This window comes from Gymnoscopelus braueri (genome assembly GCF_963280865.1).
Source record: "Gymnoscopelus braueri genome assembly, chromosome: 19".
In the NCBI taxonomy this organism is placed as follows: Eukaryota; Metazoa; Chordata; class Actinopteri; order Myctophiformes; family Myctophidae; genus Gymnoscopelus; species Gymnoscopelus braueri.
The window spans coordinates 48,287,120-48,298,520 of NC_137621.1; the positions used below are offsets into that span (position 1 = coordinate 48,287,120).

The 11,401-nt window shown below is 41.6% G+C and overlaps 1 protein-coding gene across 1 annotated transcript in view; it reads right to left on the reverse strand.

The window, feature by feature from the left end:
- Positions 1-11,401, reverse strand: part of LOC308074829 (gamma-aminobutyric acid receptor subunit rho-2-like) — a gene marked incomplete at its 3' end in the record, with an annotated part of 125,203 nt that overhangs the window by 26,123 nt on the left and 87,679 nt on the right. Inside the window, exon 8 of the mRNA XM_080414328.1 lies at positions 11,093-11,307. Within this exon, the coding sequence (XP_080270454.1) occupies positions 11,093-11,307 (215 nt within the window). The remainder of the gene's footprint in view (positions 1-11,092; positions 11,308-11,401) is intronic.

The following is an 11,401-nucleotide window of genomic DNA, read 5'->3' on the forward strand; positions in this document are numbered from 1 at the left end:
CTTTCTCAGTCGATCCTAATGCATTTTTCCTGTAGAATCCATTTCTGCAATATACATTTTTTGTATTGTGCATATTTAATTGGATAATTAGCCTATTTGACACATAGTTATAGTTGTACAATACATTTGTGTGGATAATTTGGCAATAGGCAGACAGAATTATGTGTTTAGGCTACAGGACATTTACACTTAAATATAAAAATAATCTTATTTGTATATAAAATGAAGTTTTTAGATTAGATTTGCAGAGCAAATATGCAAACTAGGCAATGAAGTGTATTATATATTCCGACTTAAAGCAAACAAATTTTTGAGATAATAGTTACGCATAACAGACAGATCAACTAACAAGTCTAATTAACTCTTTGACTACCAGAGTATTTTCATAAAGTACTCCCCCAGTGCCAGCGATTTTCGTGTTTTTTTGTTGTTGTTATTTTGTAATTTAATTTTCAAATAGTTTGTCTTTCTGCGGTTTTAAACACATACGACAGATCGACCAGCAGAGAGCAGTAGATTGACACCTCAATCACTCGCTGACTCGCTCGACCCCCCCCAAACAGGCTCAAACAGTCCATACGTCATAACTAGGGTTGGGTACCGAAATGCGGTTCCAAGCAGGAACCGATAAAGAAATAGTCGGTACCGGGTACCCAAACAAATAATTCAATTTCGGTTCTGCATATCGGTTCCTGGATGCGCTATGTTTTTCCTTTTTTTTCCCTTCTTTTTTTTTTCTTCCTAGACGCGCTAATAACCGTTCAAACAATGGCATATATTTGATTATCTGTCAGGACCTGTCTAACTTGACCGCGCGTGAGGCGTGACTACATGACGTATTTACACTGCGCACACACACACACACACACACCGGTGCTGACCGGCCGCACCGCAGCATGAGATGCGAGCGACTCGAGCAACAACAACATGGATCGTGGCAAACGCTCCAAAGTGTGGCTTCACTTCAAAAGAGAACCCAATGAAATGGGAAAGTGCAATTCTTGTGGAAAGTTGATAAGTGCCAAGACAGGTTGCACGTCTGGTATGTTGAAACATTTACTGCAGCATGGCATTAAACTGAAAGAGTGTACGGTGTTTGATGTGCTGCGGTCTCCTCCGACCAAAGCACCCGTGGCTCAGACACACGCTGGAGCTGGCCGGTCAACACCAGCAAGTGCCACTGCTACTAGTAGCACTAGCAACATTAGCACCTCACCAGAAGCCCCAGTAGAGACCGACTCAGAGAAAAGTGAGACGGAGACCCCGTTTACAAAGGCGGAAAAGAATAAGCCGACAATGACAATAGAAAAAACTGAGGAATGTCACCGAGTGGTCACGATGTTTGTGGTCAAAGGACTACATCCCTTTTCAGTTGTTGAGTCCCCGTCATTCAGGTAGGTTGAAGAAACGTTGCCTATTTCCATCATAAATATCAGTGGTGTAAAGTAACTAAGTACATTTACTCAAGTACTGTAGGCGCAAATATTGTAGAGGCAAATATTGTACTTTTACTCCATTACAATTATTTGAAAACTTGAGTTATTAGTTACTTTGTAGATTTAGATTATTTTTACAAAACATTCATTAACCACTTAAGCCCTATATACATTTTGGCCACTTGAAAATAGCCGATCTACAAGGTCACAATGCCTGCATTGTGAGCTTGTAGATCGGCTATTTTCAAAAGATTTTTTTATACATTTGAAAACTTGTAAAATGGGACATTCTGCATAATGAATATTTTCTACTTTTGGTACTTTAAGCACAATTTGATGGCAATACTTTTGTACTTTTACTCAAGTAAATTTTAAATTCCAGACTTAGTTATATTTCTACTGTATTTCTATTGTATTTCTACCTTGCAGTATTATTGATTCTGATAAATATAGTAAAACGTTTTATACCAGAAAACTTGTACAGTACACTACTGTTATGTAATGTTGTTGAAACTTTATTTTCAGGGAGATGACCAAGGTCCTAAATCCCATCTACACACCTCCCTCCAGAGATACTTTGTCAACTCATCTGATTCCTGCCTGGTACAATGTGGAAAAGTCAAATGTCATATCTGAGCTTAGTGAGGTCAGCAACGTAGCCATAACCAGTGATGGCTGGACAAGCTTGTCCCAAGACCATTATCTTACAGTGACTGCACACTATGTCATGGAGGGAAAGATGAGACAGTACTCAAGACAAAAGCAGTCTATAAAGCACAAACGGGAGTAGTAGTGGCTGAAGAGATGACATTTTGCAAGAATTTGGCATCCTTGATAAAATTGTTGCTGTCACTGTTGATAATGCAGCAAACATGGATGTAGCCATAAAAAAACTACTATTCAGAAAGCTAGGCTGTTTTGCACACACTCTTGCATCAGTGCATCTGCATCAGTGGCCAAATGGATAGCCAGGATCAGGGATGTCGTCGTCTGGATGAAGAGGTCATGTATGGCAAAGGTTGTGCTCAAGGAGAAACAACACATCCTAGGTAAGCATTCCTCAGTCACTTCACTTCAACTAATTATTTTCTTGTTGTGTCATCATCATACTGCAGGGCGGCCTAAACATGCTCTCATCCTTGATGTGAAGACTCGTTGGAATTCCCTCTACATGATGGTAGAACGATTCGTTGAACAGTATCCGGCAATTCAGGCAGTCAGCTTGGATCAGCGCGTGAGGAAGCCAATGGAGAGGGACCGGCTTGCTAGGATTTCAGAAAGGCAGAGGAGTTCATTCAACTGATGAAAGTGTTATATACCTCCACACTCTGTGTGTCATCTGAAAAGAGCCCTACATGCGGTCAGATCTTACCAATTCTTAAGAAGCTTGAGACGCATTACACTGTTAAAGAGGGAGACACAGTGTTTGCATCCACCCTTAAGAAGGCTGTCTGGGGAAACATGTCAAAGCGGTACCAGAGGGCTGAAGATTCTGATGTCAACACTGTTGTTGACATCAGAGGCTTTCTTGAAGAGGCCAGTGCATTAGACCCACGTTTCAAACACACTGTGGAGGACAGCACTGTATGGGATCGGGTCAAGGAGAAGATGAAAGAAGGCAAGCCGACTGAGTCTGAGCAGCCAACAGATGACGTTGGAGAAGATGGTGTGTCAGAGCCAGAGGAGGAGGAGGAAGAAAGAGAGAAGGAAGAGGAAGGAGAGCAGAGTGAGGAAGAGGAGAATCAGCCACCTCCCTGCAAGAGGGCTGCAATGTCTCCACTGGAGGAGCTTTTTGCTCACGAAGACAACCTGAAAATTAAACTCCTATCAACCAAATCTACATCCATCAAGCACCAAATTGAGACGGAGCTTAAGATGTACCAAGAGATGCCAGCAATGCTATCGTCTGATGACCCTGCTGCCTGGTGGTGGAACAACAGAACCACGTATCCTAATCTATCAGAGGTGGCCTTTTCGTATCTGTGCGTTCAGGCCACCTCAACCCCTAGTGAGAGGGTTTTCTCCACAGCTGGAGACACCATTTGTGCAGAAAGATCACGTATATACTACCAGAGAAGGCTGATATGCTCCTCTTCCTTAACAAGAACTGTTGAATTGGATACTTTAGTATTCCCTCTCCTTTATATTTGTGTTTTGTTTTTTTGTTGTTGCAGTTGCAGACAGCTACAGTATGCATTGAACTTAATGCTGCTCGGACATGAACATGACATGACTTAAGTTGTGCAGAATGTGCACCACGGGATGCACTTTATTTTGTTATTTCTCTGTTTATTTCTCAGGGATGTTTATTTGGATGTAATCAGCTGTACTGAATGCACTTTGTTTTATTCCTTGGATTATTTATTTAAGGGAAGATTATTTTCTGTTTTGCACCGAATTCAGTTTACAGGAGTAGATACAGTATTTGGCCTCAATGCTGCTCAGGGTCTCAGACAAGGTTTAATATGTGTTATTATATTGTCATTGTCAGTAGTAAGAAAAAATAAACATGCAGCTGTGTATTATCCACAAATGGTTGGATCAACTGTTGGAATAAAGGAGAGGATGTTACTATATTAGAGTATAAAGACTTAAAATAATAAAGTACCTTTTGTTAAACATTTGACCTCTTAATTTGTACACTTTGGTACCGAAATAGGGAACCGTTAGGAACCGGAATCGATAAGCAGAACCGGAATCGGAATCGGACTCGTATAAATCCCAACGATACCCATCCCTAGTCATAACTGGATGTGACGTTTTCGACAATCGCTGATCGGGCTTAAGTACGATGTGATACACGACTACGGTGACTGTTCGTCACCCAGACTAAAGAAAATAGAAGTGGAGCTCTCCGTTTGCATTTCTGAAGCAGATGTAAGATCATGTTCAGTGGATGTAGCATCTTTCGTTTTCCGCCTCTTTTTAGCAGGTTTCTTTGACTTTCCGGTCTCTCATCATCACTCATCATCAGCTTCCTCTCCGCACTTTGATTTCCTGGGAGGTTTTCTGATCAGGCTTGGTGGAATTGCAAGTGAACCAAACTGGGACAAGACCATTGTCTGTCTCTTGCCAGCCATTGTTATCTGGTGTGGGATAAACAATATCTTGCTCAGTACACTGTCTCCAGATGTATGTTTGTAAGTTAGATCTCTTCAGATGTTCCTGTGAGCCATTTTTGTCAGGAAGAAGACCCAAACTTGATTTGATCCTCTGTTGCTCATACATTCTGACTCGTGTTTCCACATAGTCTTCACTCTCTTTTCCTGGATACATCTGCATGAAGATGAGCATTTTGAAATGCAACCTGAAATGAGACCGGAAGAATTCCTAATGAAGTCAGCAGGGTGAACTTGCTCTGTGTCACCATTTTCTTGAGTGGTTTGACTTTTCCTACTTTGTAGGGATACGAGGTTGTATCACACCCTGTAACACTATGATAGGCAGGCAATACCTCACATACTTCCTTCCCATAAGCTTTACAAACTTTGCTGATGTCCACATATCGCCCTCTGTCAATTTTCATGAACCATTTCTCAGCAGGATCACCTTTGCTAAAGGCATAAAACAAATATATCAGTATCTGTAGCAACAACCACTATAGGTCTGTCAGATAACGATGCATGCCGAACAACTCTTGAATCTGCTTCATGGTGGTTGCATTGCTCTAAGAGCATAACTTCTTCATATGTGATTGACCACGCATTGTTGGATTCTGTAAAGACTAGTGGGATGTCAAACCTTGATCTGACAGAGTCACTCTTGTAGTAATTAGCAAGGAAGTTAATCAGTTCTGTCTTGTTTTCACTACAACGTAGTCCAGTTTTGGCCCTGTGGCATAGATTGCCCTTTTTCAGTTATCTCAACCTTCCTTCCTGCTTGGCCCCTTCTCTTTTGTGTCAAGTCTTTGATTCTGTGTTCCCCACCACAGCTTTGGTGGCATGCAAAATCGAAGCAGACTATCAGCATATTCCCCCCATGTCTTCTTTGGGGAAACGGACTGAACAGCAGCCATGCCATCAATTACCCACTCTGCCCTGATGGGTGCTTGTTCAGTAACTGCCCCAGCCTCCGTGATCATATGGTTCCGTAGCATTGCTTTTGATCCTTGCCACAGATCTTTATCTTCTGCGGAAAGGGCTAATGGTACAGAGGTCAAAGGATATGAGTGAGCTTCCCTTGCACTGGTAGATTTGCCCACTAGACTGCCAAATGCCTGCTTTTCCTCTTTCAGTATGTTCCTCTTTCAGTATGTTTCAGTATGTTAACTCTTGGTGCTTTCTTTGTTTGTTTTTCTTCATTTTTTCACAAATGTGTTTGCTTTAAGTCGGAATATATAATACACTTCATTGCCTAGTTTGCATATTTGCTCTGCAAATCTAATCTAAAAACTTTATATACAAATAAGATTATTTTGATCAAGTGTAAATGTTCTGTGGCCTAAACACATAATTCTGTCTGCCTATTGCCAAATTATCCACACAAATGTGTCAAATAGGCTAATTATCCAATTAAATATGCACAATACAAAAATGTATATTGCAGAAACGGATTCTACAGGAAAAATGCATTAGGATCAACTGAGAAAGGTTTGGTAAACCCTTTTATAAAATTGCTATAGGGTTTGCCCTGTTATTTCTGCCCATGTGTCAAATATGCTAATTATCTAATTAATTATGCACAATACAAAAATGTACATGGCAGAAATGGATTCTACAGGAAAAAACACATAAGAATCAACTGAGAAAAGTTTGGTAAACCCTTTTATCAAATTGTTATAGGGTTTTCCCTGTTATTTTTGCCCATGTGGCAAATATGCTAATTTTCTAATTAATTATGCACAATACAAAAATGTATACAGCAGAAATGGATTCTACGGGAAAAAACATATAAGAATCAACTGAGAAAAGTTTGGTACACCCTTTTATCGAATTGTTATAGGTTTTGCCCAGTCTATCATGGCTGTTTAATGCCCAGCCAATAGGTACACAGAGGTGACGGGGCTTAAGCATTTACAGCCTGTGCCTATTGGCCGTCTTGGTGCACCTGGCAAAGTTTCGTATAGGTTTACCATGCTGGGAACTGGAGTTATGGCTGTTTAAAGCCCAGCCAATAGGAACACAGAGGGGGCGGGGCTTAAGCCATTACAGCCTGTCCCTATTGGGACATATTTAAGCCAATAATTTGATGACCACCGAACCGGTATAGGCAGCGGTTCCGGTAGAGGACACAAAGGAGACTCTTTGTGTCTCCTACCGGAACCGCTGCCGGTCATCAAATTATTGGCTTAGGAATGCGAAAGAAACAAACAAATATCCATGAATTCAAGTCTCCATGGGGTGAGTAATCGAAAAAAAGTCCTTTTGGGGTGAACTATCCCTTTAAGGTTAGGGTTAGGCATAGTGTTAGTGAGGTTAGGGTTAGGGTTAAAGGTTTCATGACATTCAGTTTTACAACACATTAAAATACTTTGTCATGGTCCTTCAAACGTGAATTAAAAGTTTCAACTGAAAATTCCACTCCAGTGAGCCATTGCATGTGTTTTTCTCTCACATTTCTAAAGCCTTTTCAACTGCAATGTCAAAAGTAATCTTTGCCTGCGGGTGTCACTGTTGAGGGATTTTGCCTGTCAATCATCGCCTCTGCTCCGACCCCCCCCCAAAGGAAAGGATAGGGGATGGGAGGGGCGGGGAGGAGAGGGGGCGGGATTAAGTGACTATGACATCGAAGTCCAAGGGGCCAATCCCAGATTACTTTTCAGCCTAATTATTAAAAAAAAAACAGACCACAGAAAATCCACTGAATGTTCAAAGTTCAGTTCTTTTGGGTGTAATTGAGGTCATAAAACCCCCCCCAAAAAAACAAAAAAGTGAAAATGAATGTCATAGAGCCTTTAAGGTTAGGCATATAAACACGCCCACCTGGGGGCAAAACACCCAAGGAAAGAGTGAGTCCCGTGGGAGCCAACACAAGGCACAGCTAGGAGGGGGAAAGAGGCGCACCACCTACGTAGACACACTGGGGCGCGACAGCGGAGCTAACAACACTGCAGAGCTCAAAACCCTGATGCTGGAAAGGAGGGTGTGGAGGGAAGCGATTCAGGAGTCCCGAGTTGGTGTCGTTGGCTAGTCCGTACTCTCGCATCGCATCGTCGCATCGCATCTAAACAGAATGATAGCAATGAAATATAGTGACAGCCAAATTAACCCATTCAGAACGCATCTGTGTCATTTTAAGATTGCTTTGGGCTATTTTTGAAGAAAATCGTGAAAATGTGTGCAAATCTTTGAATATACTGTAAAAAGTATATAATTTTTTTACTGAAATATTTGCTTCTGGGGGTCACTGGAACAACATATTTTGAGATGGGGGCTTTGAAAAATATATAGAGATTTGCACACTTTTTCACAAAAAAAAAAGAAAGAAAATCTGATCTACAAGCTCATAGCGTGGCACTCGGTGCCGCGCTATGAGCTTGTAGATCTGCTATTTTTGAATAGCCCAAAGAAATCTAAAAAAATGACACACAGATGCGTTCCCGGTCTTAATGGGTTAAATGATAATTATGTGCAATACTTTGAATCACATGCATCCCTCGCATTCCTATTCTGGGGGCGGAGGTTTGGCGGAAAAAGCTGATCCTCAGTTATGCTTATCTTGGCAAAGGCATTAACCACTTAAACGTTCTTGTCGTGGAGAACCGGACTTGAGGTACAACTGCACTTTGACCGCTTTTTTTTCCATAATAGGACGACTTCACCCATTTTCAACCTAGCTTCTTATAATAGATCCTCACTTATGCTCCTGATAAAATGGTGTAATTTTTTTCCTACTCAGTCTGTGTCTCAGAGGAGGGCTGTGGACACTTCAGAAACCCGCCTACCACTGACATCATCGCTAGGAAGTTTTTTCCCCCATTTTTTTGTATTAACGCGAGAACAATGGCTTCCATTATAGCATGCTAACTTGGAATAGAATAGAATAGAAAGCCTGTAATTTCTACTAGCTTGGATTCCCCATCGATGATGTCACTGGTAGGCGTGTTTCTAAACTGTCCACAGCACTCCTCTGAGACACAGACAGAGTAGACAAAAATGGTGCCACATTATAATGAGCATTAGTGAGGACCAATTATACGAAGACAGGTTGAAAATGGGTCGTCCTTTAACACTAGGGGCCCTATCTTACTATCTTGCGCACACCGTTGGCACTACCCGCTACCCATTAATTACACACAGGGCAGCTGGCGCCTGGAGGTGTGGCCATGGGCGTGTTGTTGCGCTATCCCTAAAAGTGCTATCTTGCCCCCACACACGTTAGGAAAAGCGCATAGCGGGTTTTCAGACCACCCGCTATATGGTACCAAAGTCTGTTTGGTAGAGCTCGCCTGCAATGGAAATGTCGGGAGTCGGGTTGGACGCACAGCATCAAGAGGTCTCCCTCTCTCTTAATTCTGAACAAATATCTGTGATTCAAATGTTCCTATAATCAGCAGAAGTGAGTGTCAATTCCTTGTGTCAATTGTGTTTATATAAGATGTTAGTCTATTCAAAGACAAGGATTTGTGCTGCGCAATGCCATTCGCTCCAAATTACAAGCTTCAGTTTTATCAATCCATTGCACAGGAAATCAAGAACGGATTACAATGATTCTTTGGGTGATACGTCTGTGTATCAAATATGGTTTTATTCAAAAGCAATCAAAGGCTAGAGCGTATTGCACGGCTGAGTTTAACAGCGTAACACTTCTGGATTAAGTTATTGTGAATGTGATTGTCATTACAATTTGACTGTAATCCACAAACGAGTGACTGTTAATTCCTTGTGTCAATAAGTTGTGCTTTTATCAGCAGTTGCCAGTTAAGCTTATCAAAGACAAATACAATGTGGTTTGATCTGCGTTTGCTATAACCACACCAGACCATTCTGTTTAGTTAATCCAGAACAAAAGCGATTACTGTAGTTTAAAGTTCTCTATAACCAACAGCAATGTGTGAGTAATAATTCTGTGAATCAAATTTTGAATTTATTCCAAGCCAATCAGTTTGAAGTCTGATTGCCTCTTCCAATGGGCAGAGAGGGAGAGATCGTATATAGCACATGGGCTTAGGCAATGGCACCTGGCACGCTGATTGGTCATATTAATGTAACGCCCAAACCACACCTTTGCATAATGTAACGGGTAGCGCCAGTGTTTTAGGGATAAGGCTGTGTCGCAAGATAGCAACTCAGCCACGGGAACGCCCCTTGCGCGATGCTAAAAGCCAAAATAGTGGGTAGTGCGACTTGGGCCCAAGATAGGGCCCTCTGGGCCCTATCTTGCTCAGGCCAAGGACCCCTTAGCCTAGAGAAAGATGAAGCAGGGACCCCCACTACGTATTGTATGCAATTGTGTTGCAGATTAAACTTTTTCATAGATTTCATAGATAACTTCGTAGGCTTGTTTAACAACACTATCATCAGTGTTAATTGATGCTTTTTTGTTTGTTTGTTTGTTTGTTTACACATTATCTTTTCTATTAATATGTTAACATTAATGTTTTAAAACATTTAACCACTTACACCCTCAATACTTGACCTTTGGCTCTGTACTTTGTCTGCTCTTTTTACCCTCTACACCAAATCTCTCAGCCAAAACATTGCAGATGTTCACAACGCGTTGTGAGCTTGTAGATCTGCCAGAAAAGGGATGCTAGGGTTCAAGTGGTTAATGAAAAAGAAAAATAACTTCCTACCACACAAAGATTTGGCGGCCCCCCTGTAGTAACTCTGAGGACCCCCTATTGCAGACCCCTGATCTAAACCAAACATCTTTGCCAAAAATAGCCAATCTACAAGCTCACAGCCGAGCTTGAAGATTGTCTATTTGTTGGCGAATGTTCCCCCCAGAATAGGCATGATGGGGTTCAGGTCGTTAAGTAGAGGGAAAAAAGAAGGGGGCGTGGTCAACATAGTATAGTGTTTAAGTAGTTCAAATTAGAATATCCACCGGAAGAAAGCAAGAAAGCAAGAAAGTAAAAGTAAGAAGGAAAGAAAGAAATGAACAAAGAAAGAATGTAAGGAAGAAAAGATAAGAATGAAAAAAAGTAAGAAATGAAGAAAGAAAGAAAGAAAGAAAGAAAGAAAGAAAGAAAGAAAGAAAAGGTAAGAAATAAAGAAATAAAGAAATTAACAAAGAAAGAAACAAACAAACAAACAAACAAACAAACAAACAAACAAACAAAGAAACAAAGAAAGAAACAAAGAAAAAAAGAAAAAAAGAAAGAAAAAGTAAGAAAGAAACGAACAAAGAAAGAAAATAAGTAAGAAAGAAAGAGTATAAAGAAAGTAAGAAAGAAAAAGAAACCAAGACGTATACAACAAGCCACCATACAACAGAACCAGTACCGTCACATAGCTGTGATCTGGCCTCTCATCACATAGCTGTGATCTGGCCTCTCGTCAGATAGCTGTGATCTGGCCTCTCATCACATAGCTGTGATCTGGCCTCTCATCACATAGCTGTGATCTGGCCTCTCATCACATAGCTGTGATCTGGCCTCTCATCACATAGCTGTGATCTGGCCTCTCGTCAGATAGCTGTGATCTGGCCTCTCATCACATAGCTGTGATCTGGCCTCTCGTCACATAGCTGTGATCTGGACTCTCGTCACATACCTGTGATCTGGCCCTCTCCCTCTCCCTCATCTTGCGCTCGCGGCGGTCCTGTGCGGTGGACAGGTAGTTGACGGCGGCATACTCCAGCACGGAGAGGAAGACGAAGACGAAGCTCACCCACAGGTAGATGTCCACCGCCTTGATGTAGGACACGCGCGGCATGGACGCGTTCACGCCCGTGATGATGGTGGACATGGTCAGCACCGTGGTGATGCCTGCAGGGGGCGCAACATGAGGGCACAGCTATAAGGTGAAGTTCTGGACAAAGTATCTTTGGCTATTAAACAAATTGCAGATATACAAGCTTAT